The following is a 22637-nucleotide window of genomic DNA, read 5'->3' as shown; positions in this document are numbered from 1 at the left end:
AGGATACAAGAGAAAGCTAGCAAGTAATATAAAGATGAATAGTAAGAGTTTCTATAGATATTTAAATAATAAAAGAGTTAACCAAGTGAGCGTTGGTCCTTTAAAAGTATGTCCGTGGAATAGATAATGAAAAGTAGGGAGATGGCGGATGAATTAAACAGGTATATTGCTTCGGTCTTCACTATAGAGGATACAAACAACATCCCAGAAATAGCTGTAAATCTATTTTTTTTTTATTCAGGGGATGTGGGCTTCACTGGCTGGGCCAGCATTTATTGCCCATCCCTAGTTGCCCTTGAGAAGGGGTGGTGAGCTGCCTTCTTGAACCGCTGCAGTCCATGTGGTGTAGGTACACCCACAATGCTGTTAGGGAGGGAGTTCCAGGATTTTGACCCAGCGACAGTGAAGGGATGGTGATATATTTCCGAGTCAGGATGGTGAGTGACTTAGAGGAGAACTTCCAGGTGGTCTGCAGCCCTTGTCCTTATAGATGGTAGTGGTCGTGGGTTTGGAAGGTGCTGTTGAAGGACCCTTGGTGAATTCCTGCAGTGCCTCTTATAAATGGTACACACTGCTGCTACTGTGCATCGGTGGTGGAAGGAATGAATGTTTGTGGATGGGTTGCCAAACAAGTGGGCTGCTTTGTCCTGGTTGGTGTCGAGCTTCTTGGATGTTTTGGGAGCTGCACTCATCTAGGCAAGTGGGGAATATTCCATCGCACCTGACTTGTGCCTTGTAGATGGTGGACAGGCTCTGGGGAGTCAGGAGGTGGGTTACTCAGAGTCATAGAGTCATAGAGGTCTACAGCACAGAAAAAGGTCCTTTGGCCCATCGAGTCTGCACTGGTCAAACAAGTGCCTAACCATTCTAACCCCAGTTTCCAGCACTAGGCCCATAGTCTTGTATGCTATGGCATCACAAGTGCACATCCAAATACTATGAGGGTATCTGCCTCTACCACCCTATCAGGCAGTGAGTTCCAGATTCTCACCACCCTCTGGATGAATAAATTCTTCCTCACATCCCCTCTAAACCTCCTGCCCCTTACCTTAAATCTATGCCCCCTGGTTATTGATCCCCCCACCAAGGGGAAAAGTTCCTTCCTGTCTACCCTATCTATGCCCCTCATAATTTTATACACTTTAATCATGTCCCCCCTCAATTTCCTCTGCTCCAGGGAAAATAACCCCAGTCTATCCAATCTCTCCTCATAACTAAAAGTCTCCAGCCCACGGAACATCCTGGTAAATCTCTGCACTCTCTCTAGTGCTCTTCGGAGGATTCCCAGCCTCTGACCTGCTCTTGTAGCCACAGTATTTATATGGCTAGTCCAGTTCAGTTTCTGGTCAATGGTAACCCCCAGGAAGTTGATAGTGGGGGATTCAGAGATGGTAATATCATCAGCAAATGGAAGGGAGGGAGGAATTCAGGAAGTATGCAATCACCAGGGAAGTGGTATTGAGCAATTTGGTGGGGTTCTGGGCTGACAAATCCCCAAGTTTGGATGGCTAGTGAGGTAGTTAATGCATTGGTTTTAATTTTCCAAAATCCCTAGATTTGGGGAAGGTTCCATTGGATTGGAAAATAGCAAATGTAACTCCTTTACTCAAAAAGGAGGGAGACAGAAAGCAGGAAATTACAGGCCAGTTAACCTAACATCTGTCACAGGGAAAATGTTAGAAGCTGTTATTAAATTATGTTACAGCAGAAAAATTCAAGGCAATCAGGCAGAGTCAACATGGTTTCATGAAAGTTAAATCATGGTTAACCAAATTATTGGAGTTCTTTGAAGGAGTAACATATGCTGTGGATAAAGGGGAACCGGTGGATATACTGTACTTAGATTTCCAGAAGGTATTTGATTAAGTGCCACATCAAAGGTTATTGAGGAAAATAAAAGCTCATAGAACAATAGAAAAGAAAACCAAAAGAACAGCACAGAAGGAGGCCGTTCGGCCCATCTTGTCCATGCCAGCCCGAGGACACCCAGGTGACCTTTCTATTCCCACCTTCCTGCTGCCAGCCCATAGCTCTGCAGCTTACAGCACTTCAGGTGCAGATCCAGGTACTTTTTAAAAGAGTTTAGAGTTTCTGCCTCTACCATCAACTTGGGCAGCAAATTCCAGACACCCACTACCCTCTGCGTAAAAAAGTTCTTCCTCATGTCCCCCCTACACCTTCTGCCACTTATCTTGAAACTATGTCCCCTGGTTCTAGAATTCTCCACCAAGGGAAACAATTTTATCCCGTCCACTCTATCTATTCCCTTCATAATTTTGTACACCTCAATCAAGTCACCTCTCAGCCTTCTTTGTTCTAAGGAAAACCCCAACCTATCCAATCTCTCCTCATAGCTACACCTTTCTAACACTGGCAACATTCTTGTAAACCTCCTCTGCACTCTCTCCAGAGCTATTACATCCTTCATGTAATGTGGTGACCAGAACTGCACACAACACTCCAGTTGTGGCCTCACCAGTGTTTTATACAATTCCAACATTATATCCTTACTTTTATATTCTATACCTCTGCCAATGAAGGAGAGCATTCCATATGCCTTCTTTACAACCTTGTCTACTTGAACTGCTGCCTTCAGGGACCTGTGTACTTGTACGCCAAGGTCTCTCACTTCATCTACCCCTCTTAGTATATTCCCATTTATTGTGTAATCCCTGTAACTGTTTAACCTCCCTAAACTTCTCTATGTTAAAATCCATCTACCACTTTACCGCCCACTCCACCAACCCATCTATATCGTTTTGGAGATTATGGCTATCCTCTACACTATCCACTACTCGGCCAATCTTTGTGTCATCTGCAAATTTCCCAATCGTGCCCCGCACGTTCACGTCCAAATCGTTAATATATAACACAAACAGCAAGGGTCCCAACACCGAGCCCTGTGGAACACCACTTGAGACAACTTTCCATTCGCAAGGGCATCCATCGACCATTACCCTTTGTTTCCTGTTACAAAGCCAACCTTTTATCCAGTTTGCCACATTACCCTGAATCCCATGGGCTTTTACCTTCATGACCAATCCGCTGTGTAGACCTTGTCAAATGCCTTGCTTAAATCCATGTACACAACATCCACTGCACTACCTTCATCAACCCTTCTTGTCACTTCTTCAAAGATTTCAATCAAATTTGTGAGGCAAGACCTTCCTTTAACAAATCCATCCCAGACTAGTCCATGCCTTTCCACATGACAGTTAATCCTATCTCTCAGGATTGATTCTACTAATTTGCTCACCACCGATGTAAGACTAACTGGCCTACAATTGTTTGGCATTTCCTTTGATCCCTTTTTAAACAATGGAACTACGTTTGCATTTCTCCAGTCCTCCAGTACCTCCACTGTATCTAGTGAAGATTGGAAAATCATCCTCAGAGCATCTGCTATCTCCTCCCTAACTTCCTTCAGCAGCCTTGGAAACAATCCATCTGGCCCTGGTGACCCTTCCCACAGCCTCCGCATCTACACACAAGTTTCCATCTTCATCTCTGATAGGTCCCACTTTTTCCTTAACTAACCTTTTAGCATTAATGTATTGGTAAAACATATTTGGGTTATCTTTAACTTTACTTGCTAATCTTTTTTCATGCCCTCTCTTTGATTTCCTTATTTCCTTTTTTACTTCGTCCCTGCACTCGTCTAGGCTAGCTGCAGTGCTTAGTTCTTTGTGCCTATCGTACGCTTTCTTTTTCTGTTTGATCTTCCCCTGTATTCCTCTAGACAACCGGGGGGAGTCTAGATTTGGCAGTACCACTCTTGTTTTTGTAGGGGACATGTCTACTTTGTACAATTGGATCTCGCTTTTTAGTGCTTCCCTCTGGTTTTCCATTGTTTTATCCTCCAGCAGGATTGTCTAGTCCACCTCAGCCAAGTCCCTTCTCAATTCTGCAAAATTTGCCTTCCCCCAGTTCAAGACTTATACTCCTGCCTTGTCTCTGTCTTTTTCCATGGTAATGCTAAATCTAACTGAATTGTGATCACTATCCCCGATATGGTCGCCAACTGTCATTTCACCCATTTGCCCTTCTTCGTTCCCCAAGACTAGGTCTAGAATTGCATCTCCTCTTGTTGGGTTTGTCACTAATTGGTTGAAAAAATTTTCCTGGACACACTGCATGAATTTTTCTCCCTCAGTGCCCCTTATATTGTTTGAATCCCAGTTGATATTAGGATAGTTGAAGTCTCCTACTATTATTGCCCTCTTGTTCTTACAAGCAGAAATTTGCCTACATATTTGTTCTTCTATCTCCCTTTCACTATTTGGGGGTCTGTAGTATACTCTCCGTAAAGTGACTGCCCCTTTTTTATTCCTAAACTCAATCCATAAAGCCTCGTTTATTGACCTATTTAGTATATCATCCCTTCTCACAACTGGAATTGATTCTTTAACCATTTGTGCTACCCCCCCCCCCCCACAACCCTCCTCTTTTATCTCCTACTCTACCGTATCTGAAGACTCTCTAACCAGGGATATTAAGCTGCCAGTTTTGTCCCTCCTTTAGCCAGGTCTCCATTATAGCAATGACATCCTGCTGCCATGTGTCTACCTGTGCCCTCAACTCATCTGCCTTGTTTGTAATACTCCTTGCATTGAAGTATAAACAGTTTAACCCCGTCAATTTCCCTTGCTGGACACTTTTTAAACTTTGCTTCTCCTGTAACTCCATGTCTATCACAACGTCCCTTGCTAATGTTCTACCTCCATTTTTCTGATCCGAATATGACCTATCTGATCCTACTCCTGGGATCCCATCCCCCTGCCACACTAGTTTAAATACTCCCCAACAGAACTAGCAAAAGCCCCCGCAAGGACACTGGTCCCAGCTCTGCCTGGTTGCAGCCCATCCAGTTTGTACAGGTCCCACCTTCCCCAGAACCGGTCCCAGTGCCTCAACAATCTGAATCCCTCCCGGCTACAACATCTCTCCAGCCACGTGTTCGTTTGGTCTATCCTCTTATTCCTGCTCTCGCTAGCTTGTGGAACTGGGAGTAATCCTAAGATTACTACATTTGAGATCCTGCATTTTAATTTATCTCCTAACTTCCTGTACTGAGCTTAGTTTACCCATGTTGTTGGTACCATTGTGTACCACGACCACTGGCTGTTTATCTTCCCTCCCCAGAATATCCTGCAGCTGCTCTGTGACATCCTGGACCCCGGCACCAGGGAGGCAACATACCATCCTTGATTCACGCTTGCGGCCACAGAAGCATCTGTCTGTGCCCCTAACAATTGAATCCCCTATCACTATGGCCCTGCCACTTGTTTTCCTCCCACCCCTCTGAGCAGCAGAGCCACTCACGGTGCCATGAACTTGGCTGTTACTGCTTTCCCCTGAGAGGCCATCCCCCCCAACAGTATCCAAAGCAGTATATCTGTTAGAGAGGGACATGACCACAGGGGGCACCTACACTACCTTCCTGAGTCTTTTACTGTTCCTGATGGTCACCCATTCCCTTTCTGCCTGTGTAATCTTCACCTGCGGTGTGACCACCTCACTAAACGTAGTATCCACGACTTGCTCAGCATCGCGGATGCTTCACAATGAGTCCACCCACAGCTCCAGCTCCGAAATCCGGTTAGCTAGAAGCTGCATTTGGAAAAACCTTCCTCACACATGGTCACCGGGGATGCTGGAAGAGTCCCTCATTTCCCACATCCTGGAGCATATTACGGGTCTGAGTTCTCCTGCCATGACGTCCCTCTCGATTAAGCTAGTTACTCTCTTAAAAAATACGCTAGCTCGGGGCCTTATTTATGTTAGGAACTCTTGACTAATTATATTCATGGCAAAAGTGGTAACATATTGGCATGGATAGAAGATTGACTAGCTAACAGGAAGCAGAGATTTGGCATAAATGGGTCTTTTTCTAGTTGACAGGATGTGACGAGTGGTGTGCCACAGGAATCAGTGCTGGGGCCTCAACTTTTTACAATTTATGAAAATGACTTGGATGAAGGGACCGAAGGAATAGTTGCTAAATTTGCGGACAACACAAAGGTAGGTAGGAAAGTAAACTGTGAAGAGGACATAAGGAGGCTACAAAGGGACATAGATAGGCTAAGTGAGCGGGCAAAGATTTGGCAAATGGAGCATAATGTGGGCAAATGTGAAATTGTCCATTTTGGCAGGAAGAATAAAAAAGAAGTTTATGGTGAGATATTGCCGAGCTCTGAGACTCAGAGGGATTTGGGTGCCCTAGTGCACGAATCACAAAAGTCTAGTATGCAGGTACAACAAGTAATTAGGAAAGCTAATAGAATGTTATCATTTTTGTGAGGGAAATTGAATACAAAAGTAGGGAGGTTATGCTTCAGTTGTACAGGGCAATGGTAAGACCACGTCTGGAGTATTGTGTACAGTACTGGTCTCCATATTTAACGAAAGGTGTAAATGCATTAGAAGCAGTTTCAGAGAAGATTTACTAGACTAATATCAGGGATGAGCGGGTTGTCTTATGAGGGAAGGTTGGACAGGTTAGGCTTGTATCTGCTGGATTTTAGAAGAGTAAGAGGTGGCTTGATTGAAACCTTTAAGATCCTGAGGGGTCTTGACAGGGTGGAAGTGGCGAAGATGTTTCCTCTTGGAGAATCTAGAACTAGGGGTTACGGTTTAAAAATAAGGGATCGCTCATTTAAGGTAGAGATAAGGAGAAATTTTTTCTCTCAGAGGGCGGTGAGTCTTTGGAACTCTCTTCCTGAAAAGGTGGTGGAAGCAGAGTCTTTGAATATTTTTAAGGCACAGCTAGATAGATTCTTGATTAACAAGGGGGTTAAACATTATCGGGCGTAGGCAGAAATGTGGGGTTGAAGTTACAATCAGATCAGCCATGATCTTATTGAATGGCGGAACAGGCTCAAGGGACCGAGTGGCCAAATCCTGCTCCTAATTCATATGTTCATATGTTTATATTGTCTCCCCATGTTCTTCAAACCAAAATGAATCACTTCACACTTCTCTGCATTGAATTTTGTCTGCCACTTGCCTGCCCATTCCACCAGCTTGTCTATGTCCTCCTGTTATCCTCCTCACAGTTCACTATGCTTCTAAGTTTTGTATAATCCAAAAACTTTGAAATTGTGCCCTGAACATCAATGTCTAGGTCATTAATATACATCAGGAAGGGCAAGGGTCCCAACACTGACTGCTGGTGTACTCCACTATAAACCTTCCTCCAGTCCAAAAAACACCCAATAAATACTATTCACTGGTTTCTGCCAATTTCATATCCATGTTGCTTCTGTCCCCTTTTTTCCGTGAACTCTAACTTTGCTCACAAGTCTGTTGTGCAGCACTGTATCAAGTGCCTTCTGGAAGTCCATGTACACCACATCAACAGCATTGCTTTCATTAACCCTCTCTGTTACCTCTTCAAAAAACTCCATCAAGTTAGTTGTACATGATTTGCCCTTAACAAATCTATGCTGGCTTTCTTTAATCAACCTGCATTTGTCCATGTGACTATTAATTTTGTCCCAAATTATTGTTTCTAGAAGCTTCCCACCACTGAAGTTAAACTGACTGGCCTGTAGTTGCTGGGCTTACACTCTCTTTTGAACAAGGGTGTGAAAATTTGCAATTCTCCAGGCCTCTGGCATTACCCCAGAGTCTAAGGAAGACTGAAAAATTATGGTCAGTGCCTCTGCAATTTCTACTCACTTCCCTAAGTATCATTGGATGCATCTCATTCAGTCATGGTGCCTTATCAACTTTAAATACAGTCTATCCAATACCTCCTCCTTATCAATTCTAACTCTTCAAGTGTTTGAATTACCTCCTCCTTCACTATGACCTGCACAGCATCATCTTCCTTGGTAAAGAGATGAAATTCAATGCAGAGAAGTATGAAGTGATTCATTTTGGTAGGAAGAACATGGAGAGACAATACAAACTGAAACTAAAGGGAGTGCAGGAGCAGAGGGACCTGGGTGTATATGCGCATAAATCAATGGTGAAGACAGGACTGGTTGATAGAGCGGTTAATAAAGCATACAGTATCCTGGGCTTTATTAAAAGAGCAAGTTATCTTGAACTTGTATAAGTCACTAGTTTGGCCTGTTAAAGTATTGCATCCAGTTCTGGGCACGACTCTTTAGGAAGGATGTGGAGCCATTCGAAAGGGTGCAGAAAAGATTTACGAGAATGAAGTTCCTCATCCCTAGAACCAGTTATGAAGATAGATTGGAGAAGTTAGGACTGTTTTCCTCAGAGAAAAGAAGGCTAAGAGGATATTTCATTGAGGTATTCAATATCATGAGGAGTTTGGACAAAGTAGATAGAGAGAAATTGTTCCCACTTGTGACAGGGTCGAGAACGACAGGGCACAGATTTAAAGTAATTGCTAAAAGAAGTAATAGTGATATGAGGAAAAGGTTTTTCACGCAGCAAGTGGTTAGGGTTTGGAATGGACTGCCTGAGAGTGTGGTGCAGGCAGGTTCAATTGAAACATTCAAAGGGAAATAAACTGTTATCTGCAAAGGAAGAATGTGCAGGGTTACAGGGAGAAGACGGGGTAATGGCACTAGGTGAATTGCTCATTTGGAGAGCGAGTGCAGAATGATGAGACAAATGGCTACCTTCAATACCGTAACAATTCTGTGAAAAGTATTCATTTAATACCTAAATTATGCTCCCTTCTTCCATGCATAAATCCCCTTTTTAGTCCCTAATCAGCCCCACTCCTCCTTTTACCACCCTTTTACTATTTATATACCTATTGAAGACTTTGGGATTTCTTTTATGTTAGCTGCTAGTCTCTTGTCAGTCTCAGGCTAGGGGGTCGATCATTTAGGACTGAGACGAGGAGAAATTTAGAATTCTCTACCCCAGAGGGTTGTGAAAGCTCCACTGTTGAATACATTCAAGGCTGGGATAGACAGATTTTTGGTCTCTCAGGGGATTAAGGGATATGGGGAGCAGGTGAAAAAATGGAGCTGAAGCCCAAGATCAGCCATGATTGTATTGAATGGCACAGCAAGTTCAATGGGGCATATGGTCTACTCCTACTTCTATTTCTTTTGTTCATGTGTTCTTCTGTACTCTCCCTTTGCTTCTCTTATTTGCTTTATCACTACCCCTCTGAACTTCCTGGTTCTTGGTTGTATTGAATAGAGGGTGGCTGTAGGCTTATCCAAGTGTGATTCAAAGCTGGGATAGTGGCAATAAGAAGATAGGAGAATCATGATTGGTTATCGAATAGGAATATGGGGAGGTAAAGTATCTGAGAGGGAGAAATTAAAGGTGGCACACCTTGGTAACGGGAAGGGGAAAAAGTAGGAGCTAAGAGCCCAAGAGAACAATAAATGGGAAATAGAAGTAATGGACACCCAAAATGCACATATGAACAATTACAAAGGGAAGGATTTCAGATCAAGAAGTTGGGTCAGACAGTCTTCTGAAGCCTGAAGCTGTCTTAGCTTCCATAGGCTAGGTAATTATCATATAGTAATCTTAGAAGCACCTTGTGGCTCAGTTCATAGCACCCTCGCCTTTGAATCAGAGGGTTGTGGGTTCATGTCCCACTCCCGGAAACCAAGAACTGTGATTGTACTCAAAAGAGTTGCAATCTGTGACTGTTGATAACTCGAAAGAGTATCAAATATTTGAGGTGTCAGCTGTGGCTCAGTCCATAGCACCCTCGCCTTTGAATCAGAGGGTTGTGGGTTCATGTCCCACTCCCGGAAACCAAGAACTGTGATTGTACTTGGAAGAGTTGCAATCTGTGACTGTTGATAACTCGCAAGAGTTTCCAGTCCATTGTTACCCTTAGATCTCACAACTACACATTGTACACTCCAGAAAAAGATATTTTTGAATATATACTAAAATTTATTCACATTTGCACAGAATAGAAGAAAAACATGATTAAAAATTTGAAAATAGCTGAGTACTATACTCAGGGAACTACAATAAAGTGGTTGCCCATTGCAAGCCTGAAAATTTTTGCTGGCATCAGTTTTAACTGACCTGTAAACATGTTTACAAACAACACACTATAGATATCAAAACCTAAGGCACAATGAAAATATTGGGGTTTAATGAATAAAACCTCAACATTAAAACCTCAACATTTTGCCGCTGTCTTTTCAAAAAGCTTGGGATAGAAATTGATATGCGTTAAAAACCCATTTCTCAGACGTAAAATGGGTGCAATGTATACTATTGCCAGTGTACAGTCTACGCAAGTCTTGCCCCACTGTTACATTATTTTTAGGTGTTCTAGGTACATTCTTAAAATTGGCGTTATGACTCTTTAAACATGTAATTTGTAACCAATTTCCATCTCTTCTCGATTCAAGCAGTGTTGAATCTGGGTTGAAAACAGGACAGGGTTAATTTTTAGGTCAAAAGCAGCAGAATTGTTATTGCTTTGATTGGAATGGTGCAGGAGCCCAGTGAGGGGAATGCTCCTCATTTTAGAAAAAGAGCCCATTCTCAAAAATGTCACGTAATGGTCTAATGACCTCGATATTAACCTTCATGGCAGAAGTGGATTGGGGGTTAAAAGTGAAAAGATGGACAATGTGACCCCAACCTATGCGAGTATCCCAAACTGGATATACAAACATATGAATTAGCAGGTATAGGCCATGCGGCCCCTCAAGCCTGCTCCGCCATTCAATAAGATCAAGGCTGATGTGGACTCAACTTCACACTCCTGCCTACCCCCGATATCCTATGAGTTCCTTGTTAGTCAAAAATCTATGTACCACATCCACAAACATTCACTCTCTCCACCACCGATGCACAGTAGCAGCAGTGTGTACCATCTGCAAGATGCACTGCAGGAATTCAAAATCCTGGAACTCTCCTGGCTAAACTAGCATTTATTGCCCATCCCTAATTTCCCTTGAGAAGCTGGTGGTGAGCTGCCTTCTTGAACCACTGCAGTCCATGTGGTGTAGGTATATCTACAGTGCTGTTAGGGATTTTGGCCCAGCGACAGTGAAGGAAGGGTGATATATTTCCAAGTCAGGATGGTGTGTGGCTTGGAAGGAACTTCCAGGTGCTGGTGTTCCCATCTATCTGTTGCCCTTGTCCTTCTAGACAGTAGCAGCTATAGGTTTGAAAGGTGCTGCCTAAGGAACCTTGGTGAATTCCTGCAGCGCATCTTGTAGATGGTACACACTGCTGCCACTGTGTGTCAGCGATGGAGGGAATGCCAATCAAAAAGGCTGCTTTGTCCTGGACGTTATCAAGCTTCTTGATTGTTGTTGGAACTGCACTCATCCAAGCAAGTAGAAGGTATTCCATCACACTCCTGATTTGTACCTTGTAGATGGTGGACAGGTTTTGTGAAGTTCGGAGGTGAGTTCCTTGTTGCAGGATTCCTAGCCTCTGACCTACTCTTGTAGCCACAGTATATATATGACCAGTGCAGTTCAGTTTCTGGTCAACGGTAATCTCCAAGATGTTGCTAGTCTCTCCCACAAGGGAAAAAATGCTTTCAGTATCCACCTGGTCAAGTCTCCTCAGGATCTTATATGCTTCAATAAGCTCACCTCTCATATTTCTTTTTTTTAAATTCATTCACGGGATGTGGGCTTCGCTGGCTGGGGTAGCATTTATTGCCCATCCCTAACTGTCCTTGAGAAGTTGGTGGTGAGTTGCCTTCTTGAACCGCTGCAGTCCATGTGGTGTAGGTACACCCACAGTGCTGTTAGGAACGGAGTTCCAGGATTTTGGCCCAGTGACAGCTAAGGAACGAAAATATAGTTCCAAGTCAAGATGGTGAGTGACTTGGATGGGAACTTCCAGGTGTTCCCATCTATCTGCTACCCGTCTTTCTAGGTGGTGGTGAATGTGGGTTTGGAAGGTGCTGTCTAAGCAGCCTTCGTGAATTCCTGCAGTGTATCTTGTAGATGGTACATACTGCTACTACGGTGCGTCAGTGGTGGAGGGAGTGAATGTTTGTGGACGTGGTGCTAATCAAGCAGGCTGCTTTATCCTGGATGGTGTCAAGCTTCTTGAGTGCTGTGTGAGCTGCACTCATCCAAGCAAGTGGAGAGTATTCCATCACACTCCTGACTTGTGCCTTATAGGTGGGGAGTCAGGAGGCGAGTTACTCATCGCACAATTCCTAGCCTCTGACCTGCTCTTGTAGCCACAATATTTATACGGCTAGTCCAGTTCAGTTTCTGGTCAATGGTAACCCTCAGGATGTTGATAGTGGGAATTTCAGTGACAGTAATGCCAATGAACGTCAAGGGGCGATGGTTGGATTCTCTCTTGTTGGAGCTGGTCATTGCCTGGCACTTGTGTGGCATGAATGTTACCTGCCACTTATCAGCCCGAGCCTGGATATTGTCCAGGTCTTGCTGCATTTGGTCATGGATGCTTCAGGTCTGAGGAGTCACAAATGGTGCTGAACATTGTGCAATCATCAGCGAACAGCTTACGATGGAAGGAAGGTCATTGACGAAGCAGCTGAAGATGGTTGGGCCGAGGACGCTTACCCTGAGGAACGCCTACAGTGATGCCTTGGAGCCGAGATGATTGACCTCCAACAACCACAACCATCTTCCTTTGTGCTAGGTATGACTCAAACCAGTGGAGAGTTTTCCCCCTTATTCCCATTGACTCCAGTTTTGCTAGGGCTCCTTGATCCCACACTCAGTCAAATGCTGCCTTGATGTCAAGGGCAGTCTCTCTCACCTCACCACTGGAGTTCAGCTCTTTTATCCATATTTGGACCGAGGCTGTAATGAGGTCAGGAGCTGAGTGGCCCTGGCAGAACCGAAATTGATCATTATTTAGTAGGTTATTGCTGAGTAAATGCCACTTGATAGCACTGCCGATCACACCTTCCATAATTTTGCTGATGATTGAGCGTAAAATGATGCGGCGGTGATTGCTTGGGTTGGAATTGTCCTGTTTTTTCTGGACAGGACATACCTGGGCAATTTTCCATATTGTCAGGTAGATGGCAGTGTTGTAGCTGTACTTGAACAGCTTGGCTAGGAGCGCATGGGCTCCTCCATCATTGAGGAAAGGGATATTTATAAAGCCTCCTCCTCTAGTGAGTTGTTTAATTGTCCACCACCATTCACGACTGCATGTGGCAGGACTGCAGAACTTAGATCTGATCCATTGCTTGTGGGATTGTTTAGCTCTGTCTATCAGTTGTTGCTTATGCTGTTTGCAAGTAGTCCTGTACTGCAGCTTCACCAGGTTGACACCTCATTTTTATGCCTGGTGCTGCTCCTGGCATGCCCTCCTGCACTCTTCATTGAGCCAGGGTTCATCCCCTGGCTTGATGGTAATGATAGAGTGGGGGATATGCCAGGCCATGAGGTTACAGATTGTATTCAAGTACAGTTCTGCTGCTGCTGATGTCCCATAGTGCCTCATGGATGCCCAGTCTTGAGTTGCTAGGTCTGTTCGAAATCTATCTCATTTTGCACGGAGGCAGTGCCACACAACACAATGAAGGGTATCCTCAATGTGAAGGTGGGACTATGTCTCCATAACGACTGTGCGGTGGTCACTCCTACTAATATTGTCATAGGCAGATGCATCACCAATGGATACAGGCCCAATCTGTCCTAACTTTCCTCATTTTATAACCCCTCCATCTTAGGTATCAGTCGAGTGAACCTTCTCTGAACTACCTCCAATGCATTTATATTCTTTCTTAAATAGGGAGACCAAAGTCACAAGTCACTTGAGATGTGGTCTCACCAATTCCTTGTACAACTGTAGCAAAACATTTTTACTTTTATATTTCATTCCCCTTGCAATAAACGACAGCATTCCATTTGTCTTCCTAATCATTTAATGTACCTCCATGCTAACTTTTTGTGCCTCATGTACCAGGACACCCTGACCCCTTTGTACTACTGAGTTCTTCAATCTCTCTCCATTTAAGTAATATGCTGTTTTTCTATTTTCCCTGCCAAAGTGGTCAAGTTCACATTTTTCCAAATTATATTCAATCTGCCAAATTCTTGGCCATTCACTTAACCGATTTATAATCCCTCTGCAGGATCCTCATGTCCTCTTCACAGCTTACTTTCCTACCTAGCTTTGTGTCATCAGCAAATTTAGCAACTATATATACACCATCCCTTCATCCAGGTCATTGATATAAATTGTAAATAGTTGAGGACTCAGCACTAATCCCTATGGCACTCACCATCTTGCTAACCCGAAAACGACCCATTTATGTCTACTCTCTGTTTCCAGTTTGCTACCTAATCCTCTATCCATGCTGATATGTTAGCCTTGAACACTTATTTTGTGTAGTAACATTCGATGTGGCACCTTGTCAAATGTCTTCGGGAAATCTAACTGCAGTGCATCCATGGGTTTCCCTTCATCCACATTGTTTGTTACTTCCTCAAAGAACTCCAATAAATTAACCAAACATGGTTTCCCTTTCAGAAAACCACATTGATTCTACCTGATTGCATTGAGATTTTCTAATTTCCCCGCTATGATCTCCTTAATAATAGATTCCAGCATTTTCTCAGACAGATGTTAAGCTAACTAGCTTATTGTTCATCTTCTTATACCTCATCTTCCGACTAGGCACTTTATAGCCTTCCGGACTGAATATTGAATTCAACAACTTTAGATCTTGAACTCCCTCCCCCATCCCCACCCCCTTTCCGTTTCTTCCCCCTCCCTTTTGTTTTTTCCAATAATTTATATAGATTTTTCTTTTCCCACCTATTTCCATTATTTTTAAATCTATAACTGTAATGCCCTGTCAGTCTTTCCACCCCACCCCCACTAGAGCTGTACCTTGAGTGTCCTGCCATCCATTCTTAATTAGCACATCCTCTTAGATAATATCACCACCTTTTACATGTCTTTGTTCCTTTGTCTGTGACATCTTTTGATTATCTGCTCCTAACACTCTAACACTGCTTGCTTGTCCCTACAACCACCCCCACCCCAACTTCTCTCCCCCCCCCCCACCCACCCCCCTCCACCACCTTAAACCAGCTTATATTTCACCCCTCTCCTAACTTTACTCAGTTCTGCTGAAGGGTCATGAGGACTCGAAACGTCAACTCTTTTCTTCTCCGCCATGCTGCCAGACCTGCTGAGTTTTTCCAGGTAATTCTGTTTTTGTTTTGGATTTCCAGCACCCGCAGTAGTTTTTTGTTTTTAGCTTATAGTTTCCTGCTTTCTGTCTTTCCTCCTTTCTTGAATGGAGGAGTCACATTCACTATTTTCAAATCTGATGGGACCTTTCCAGAATCTAGGAAGTTTTGGAAAATTAAACCAATGCATCTACTATTTCAGCAGCTACTTCTTTTAAGAGCATAGGATGAAGCTCATCGGGAACTTGTCAACTTTTAGTTCTAATAATTTTCTCAGTACCCTTTTCCTGGTCATAGTAATTGTTCTAACTTCCTCCCTCCCATTCACCTCCTGATTCACAATTATTTCTGGGATGTTATTGTATCCTCTACAGTGAAGACAGATGTAAAATATCTGTTCAGTTCATCTGCCATTTCCTTATTTTCCATTATTAATTCCCCATTCTCACTCTCTAGAGGGCCAAAGCTCAATTTACTTATCTTTTCCATTTTAAATAACTGTAGAAACTCTTACTATCTGTTTTTATATTTCTAGCTAGCATTCTCTCGTATTGTAATTTCTCCCTCCTTATTAATCTTTTAGTCATTCTTTGCTGTTCTTTATACACTGTCAATCTTCTGACCTGCCACTCATCTTGGCAGTATTATATGCCTTTTCTTTCAATTTCACACCATCTTTAACTTCCTTAGTTAGCCACGGATGGTGCGTCCTTCCCTTAAGAGTCTTTTCTTCTCACTTCATCTTTTCTGAATATTCTGAAATATCTCAAGTCCTTCATTGCATCTCTACTGACCCATCCCTTAATCTAATTTCCCAGTTCACTTTAGCCAGCTCTGTCTTCATGCCCTCATAATTTGCTTTACTTAAATTTAAGATTCTAGAATGCGCTCCTCTCAGAGACTGTCCCAAACTCATCATCCAGGCTACTTTTGCCAATCTGATTTGTCCAATCTATATGTAGATTGAAATCACACATGATTATTGCTGTGCCTTTCCCATAAGCTCCCATTATTTCTTCCCGTCCTACAGTGTGGTTACTGCTGGATGCCTAAAAAACACTCCGACAAGTGACTTCTTACCCTGACTATTTCTCATCTCCATCCAAACTGATTCTACATCTTGATCTCCAGCACTAATTTCACCTCTCCCTATTGTACCAATGTCATCACTAATTAACAGAGCTACCTCTCCACCTTTTACTAGCTTCCTGTCCTTCCTAAATGTCATGTATCCTTGAAAATTCAGGTCCCAGTCTTTGTCATCTTGCAGCCATGTCTGTGTAATGGCTAACAGATCATACATATTTATTTCTCTTTGCGCGAACAATTCATCTGTTTTGTGACGAATGCTACTTCCATTCAGATACCGAGCCTTTAGTTCTGTATTTTTACTATTTTTGTAACTTCTAGCCTTATCTACAGGTGCACACTTAGGTTTGTACACTCTGTCCCTTCCTGCCACACTCTGATCATCATTTCCCTTGCTCTCTTGTCTTCTGTACTTATTTTATCACAAACTTGATCCCTCGCACCCAATATTTAGTTTAAAGCCCTCTCTACTGCCCTAGTTATATGAACTGCCAGAACACTGGTCCCAGCACGGTTCAGGTGGAGAACATACTGGTACAGCCCCCACTTTCCCCAGTACTGGTGCCAGTGCCAATGAATCGAAACCCATTTCTCCCACACAAATCTTTGAGCCATGCATTTACCGGAGATGGAACACTTTATTCATATCGGTAAATTGGGCTCCCACAGTGGAACTGTGGGCCTGATACATATTTAACAGTTGCCATGCTGGTTTCGCAGTGTTCAAGAAATCTGCCAGTGGAAGGAAGGTGGGAACTGCCAGCCTTACAAGGTCAGTGCAATTTACTGTATACCACCCTGCCCTCCTTGTCCTTTTCGTGCCACAATTGGTAGCTAACATCTCCACCACTCCAAGCGCAGCTATCAATCCTTCACATAGGACTCCAGTGATCTTCTGGCATGGAAGCAGGTGTCAGGGAATGAAGGGTGATTTAAGTTTACCCTGGACAGGAATTTGTGAAGTGTTGGGTGGGGTGGGAGTTTTAGATTGCCTAGCCCATCTTCCTGGTAACAGAAGAAAGCATATAATTTGACAGAAGAATAAGTGGTTGGGGAAAGGCTAAACAAATTACTTACAAAGTTCCTGAACTTGAAGCTTGCGTGTTTCCATCACTTCCTTCTTGTGGCGATCTTGAGCCTCTTTCTTTAGACGCATCTGTTCACTGCGTTTGGCCCAAGTTTTCTCCATATCCGCTTCAATCAGTCGGTTTGCTTCCTCTTCGTTACGCTTATCGTCATCTGCTTTCTGAGCCAAATATTTTCGATAAGTCTGCAGTTCTCTCTGGAGGTCCAGCTAAAAAAGAATTGTTTTTAAATTAGGAGAGTTAAGAGCAAAATTAGATTTCTCCCCTTGCTCTCCAATGGGCTACAAAACAACTGATATAAGCACTTGTGGCATATATGTGCACTTATTGTCATAAGATATAGATAGAATCCAACTATGACTGTGTGAGATATCTTTCTTACATAAAACATAACATCAGATAACATTGTGGCCAGCCCAAGGAACAGAACTACAGCACCTGAGCAACTAGAGCAGCAGGCAGCATTGTTATAGGCTCATAGACATTTACAGCACAGGAAGCTATTCAGCCCATCGTGTCCACACTGGTCAACAAAGATCTGACTACACTAATCCCATTTTCCAACGTTTGTCCATAACCCTGGAGGCTATGGCAATGCAAGTGAATATCTAAATACTTAAATGTTACAGGAGTTTCTGACTCAACCACCCTTTCAGGCAATGAGTTCCAGATTCCCACCACCTTCTGGGTGAAAAGATTTCTCCTGAGCCCCTCTCTTAGCCTTCTACATCTTACCTGAAATCTATGGCCTCCCTCCTCTACTAATGGATAAAGTGCCTTCCTATCCAACCTATCCGTGTCCCTCATAATCTTATACACCTCTATCAGGTCCCCTCTCAACCTTCACTGATCCAAGGAAAACAACCCCAGCCTAACCAATCTTTTCTCATAGCTCAGACCCTCCAGCCGAGGCAGCATCCTGGTAAATCTCCTCTGCGCTCTCTCCAGTGCAATCACATCCTTCCTATTATGTGGTGACCAGAACTGCACGCAGTACTCCAGGTGTGGCCTAAACAGCGTTTTATACAGTTCCAGTATAACCTCCCTGCTCTTGTATTCTATGCCTCAGCTAATAAAGGCAAGTATCCCATATGCCTTCTTAACCAACTTATCTACTTGCCTTGTTACCTTCAGGGATCTGTGGATATGCACAACAAGGTCCCTCTGATCTTCAGTACTTTCCATCCCACCATTCATATTGTAATCCCTTGTCTTGTTAGCCCTCCCCAAGTGCATTACCTCACACTTTTCTGGGTCGAATTCCATTTGTCACTGCTCTGCCCACCTGACCAGTCCATTGATATCCTCCTGCAGTTTATGGCTATCCTCCCCACTATTTACCACCCTATCAATTTTCGTGTCATCTACAAACTTCTTGATCATACCCCTTACATTTAAGTCCAAATCATTTATGTACACCACAAACAGCCAGGGCCCAGCACCAAGCCTTGCGGAACTCCACTGGAAACAGACTTCCAGCCACAGAAACATCTCTCTACCATCACCATCTGCTTCCTGTCTCTCAGCCAATTTTGGATCCAACGTGTCACTTTGCCTAGGATCCCATGGACTCTTACTTTTTTGACCAGTCTGCCATGAGGGATCTTATCAAAAGCCTTGCTGACGTCCATGTAGACCACATCAAATGCATTACCCTCATCAACACTCCTGGATGCTTCCTCAAAAAATTTGATCAAATTTTTCAAACACAACTTTCCCTTAACAAATCCATGCTGACTATCCTCAATTAATCCCTGTCTCTCCAAGTACAGATATATTCTGTGCCTCAGAATTCTTTCTAGTAACTTTCCCACCACCGAGGTTAGACTGACTGGTCTGTAATTTCCTGGTCTATCCCTTCCTCCCTTTTTTAATAATGGGGCAACATTAGCCATCCTCCAGTGCTCTGGCACCTCATCTGTGACCAGAGAGGATTTGAAAATTGCTGCCAGGGCCCCTGATATCTCTTCCCTTGCCTCCCTCAGCAACCTGGGATACATCTTATCCGGGCCTGTGGATTTATCCACTTTTAAGGCCACTAAACCCGCTTGTACCTCCTCTCTCTCTATGTTAATTTCCTTTAATATGTCACAGTCCTCCGCCTTGGGGTCTATATCTGCGTCGTCCTTTTCCATTGTGAAGACCGATGCAAATTATTCATTGAGGACTGTATCCACTTCTTCCGGGTCCACACAGATTGCCACTATGGTCTCCAATTGGCTCTACTCTTTCCCTAGTTATTCTCTTGCTCTTTATATATTTTTTAAAAATCCTTTGGGTTTTCCTTTATTCTATCCACAAATGCTTTTTCATGCACTCTCTTAACTATCCTAATTTCCTTTTTAAGATCCCCCCTGCACTTTTTATACTCCTCCAGGGGCTCTCTGTATTGAGCCCTTGGTGTCTGCCATAAGCTTCTCTTTTTTTCTTAATCCTAACCTTTATGTCCCTTGACATCCAGGGTTGCCCAGACTTGGTCCCCCCCCTTTGTCTTTACAGGAACATATTTGCCCTGTATTCTCACCATTTCCTTCTCGAATGTCTCCCACTGCTCTGACACAGTTTTATCTGCAAGTAGCTACTCACAGTCCACTTGGGCCAAATCGTATCTCGTCTTAGTAAAATTAGTCTTTCCTCAGTTTAGAACTTATATTCCTGGCCCAAACTTATCCTTTTCCATAACTATCCTAAATCTAACTGAGTTATGGTCACTATCTCCAAAATGCTCCCCTACTGATACACCTTCCACCTGCCCGGGCTCATTTCCGAATATTAAATCCAGAACTGCCCCCTCCCTCGTTGGGCTGTGTACTGGCTAAAAAAGTTCTCCTGGATGCAACTTAAGAATTTTTCTCCCTCCCTACCCTGCACACGAAAACTATCCCAGTTAATATTTGGGTAGTTAAAATCCCTTACTATTACTGCCTTTTTGTTCTTACACTTCTCTGAAATTTAATTACACATTTGATCCTCTATCTCTCCCTGGCTGTCCAGAGGCCTATAGTACACACCTAACAGCACATTTGCCTCTTTTGCGTTTTTTACTTCTACCCATATGGCCTCATTTGATGATCCTTCCAAGGTATCATCCCTCCTCACTGCTATAATTGATTCCTTGATCAATATTGATACTCCCCCTCCTCTTCTATCCTCCTCTCACTCTGCCAATTTAGTTTAAATCCACCCCAACAGCATTAGCAAACCTCCCCACAAGGATGTTGGTCCTGTTCCTGTTCAGATGTAACCCGTTCAACTTGTACAAGTCCCACCTCCTCCAGAAACGGTCCCAATGCCCAAGGAATCTAAAGCCCTCCCTCCTGCACCATCTCTCCAGCCACGCATTCATCTGCTCTCTCCTTCTGTTCCTATACTCACTACTGCGTGGCACCTGGAGTAATCTGGAGATTACTACCTTTGAAGATCTGCTTTTCAATTTCCTACCTAACTCCCTAAAGTTGCTTGCAGCACCTCATTTCTCTTTCTTCCTATGTCATTGGTCCCAACATGGACCACGACCTCTGGTTGTTCACCATTCCCCTTCAGAATGTCCTGCAGCCGTTCCGTGACATCCTTGACCCTGGCACCCGGGAGGCATCTTGGAGGCATGTCTACGGCTGCAGAAGCGCCTGTCTACTCCCTTCACTAACGAATCCCCTACTGCTATTGCCCTTCCACACTTGTTCCTCCCTCCCTGAGCAGCTGGACCACCCACAGTGCCATAGCCTTGGCTCTGGCTGAACTCCACAGAGGAACCATCACTCTCACCGTTTTCCAAGGCCAGAAAATGGTTTGCTAGCTAGATGCACTCGGGGGATTCCCTCACTACCTGCCTGGTCCCCCTCCTCTGTTTCACGGTCACCCACTCCCTCTCTGCTTGCACTTCCTTAAGCTGTGGGGTGACCACGTCCTGGAACTTGCTATCCATGAACCCCTCAGCCTCGTGAATGTACCGTAGTGCCCCCAGCTGCCGCACAAATTCCAAAACCCGGAGCTCGAGTTGCTCCAGTTGGAGGCACCTCCTGCACACATGGTCATCCAGACTGCCAAGAGCGAATAGGATTCCACACAAAGTGCAGGATGTTCAAATCATGGGGCTGAGCTCCCCAGGCATATCTTGGCCAAACAGAATATGGACCCTTGCTTTTATTTTACCCTTACTGCTACTTGAGTATAGACTAGACGTTAGATCCTCTAGATAGACTAGATCCTCTCGTGCTGCTGACCGCCTGTTCCAGGGACCTCCTCTCGCACTCTCCTCTAGGTGCTGCTTACTGTCTGTCCCAGGATCCTCCTCTTGCACTCTCCTCTAGAGGCCCAAGAAGCAGAAATACAATGTAGGTGCAGTTGGAGTGACAGGGAACTTTCCAAAACAACCACAGAGAACAACTGAATTAGAGGCCTCACAACCAGTGCGGAGGGTGGAGCCTGAGGAATTACAGAGAAGTATTTAGGATAAGTGTGTAAGGGGATGAAATAAATCAGGTAGACACTAACCCCAAAGGGACCCAAAATTGTATCTATTAAGTATCAAGTCCTTATAAATATTAAATAAGAAAATAATGAATAGGAGAAATTAAAGGGGTACTGAGATAACACAACACGTAATAAAGTACGATAGACATGCAAATCTTTTCTTTTTATATATTATGGTACAATATAAAGCAGCTGTTACCTTTTTCTGCAATTGCTCCTTGGCATCATCAGAACTTTCCTTCAGTGTTTGTTCCTTTATCTTTGTATCAAGTGCCTGCTCCTCTTCCTTCTCTTTTGCTAATCGTTTTGTCTTCAGCGCCATTGTTCTGTTCAAACCAACACGGAATTCCTTCTGTTTCTGAGCTTTCTCCCTTGCCAGCCTTTCATCTTCCAACTTTGAAAGACGTTGTTTTTCTTTCTGTGACAAGTATACAGCTCCAATAAGAGAGATGACTAAGCTCTTAACAATTTCTTTGCTTCTGGATATGTTTAGGATCCTTCGAAAAAACTTAAAAGACATTGATAGCAAATTCTCTCATCTGGTCCAGTAGGTTTCCACTATAACTTAGACAAACCTCATCAGAATAATGAATGTTCATTAACCTGAAAAGTTAACTCTGTTTCCCTTCTTTAGATGCTGTCTGACCTGCTGAGTACTTACTTGCAGCATTCTCTGCCCATATTTTTTTGGAAGTTCTAGTCAGCCTTGCAAGATCCGGAGCCTCAGCCTTCCCATTACTAGGCCAGCCATATCAGGGTGATTGGGGCTGGAGCAAGGATTTCCTACACCAGGAGTTCCCATTTCCCTGGCCCATAAGAAACCCAACATAAGATTGGAGGCCAGAGCGGAAGTGGCCATCAAAGACTGGGGGAGCATCCTGGACTATCAGATGTACCTTTTAAGGTAATTTTTTGGATT

General features: G+C 43.7%; 1 protein-coding gene across 1 annotated transcript in view; it reads right to left on the bottom strand.

Annotated features, from left to right (window-relative positions):
• cfap53 (cilia and flagella associated protein 53) overlaps nucleotides 1-22637 on the bottom strand; it is a 68244-nt gene that overhangs the window by 16456 nt on the left and 29151 nt on the right. The window contains exons 5-6 of the mRNA XM_078552566.1: nucleotides 21918-22136; nucleotides 17238-17454 (exon numbers count right to left, since the gene is read on the bottom strand). Of these exons, the coding sequence (XP_078408692.1) occupies nucleotides 17238-17454; nucleotides 21918-22136 (436 nt within the window). The remainder of the gene's footprint in view (nucleotides 1-17237; nucleotides 17455-21917; nucleotides 22137-22637) is intronic.

This window comes from Cetorhinus maximus, chromosome 1 (genome assembly GCF_964194155.1).
Source record: "Cetorhinus maximus chromosome 1, sCetMax3.hap1.1, whole genome shotgun sequence".
In the NCBI taxonomy this organism is placed as follows: Eukaryota; Metazoa; Chordata; class Chondrichthyes; order Lamniformes; family Cetorhinidae; genus Cetorhinus; species Cetorhinus maximus.
The sequence above is the reverse complement of the archived record's forward strand: the minus strand, read 5'-3'. Positions and strand labels throughout refer to the sequence as shown.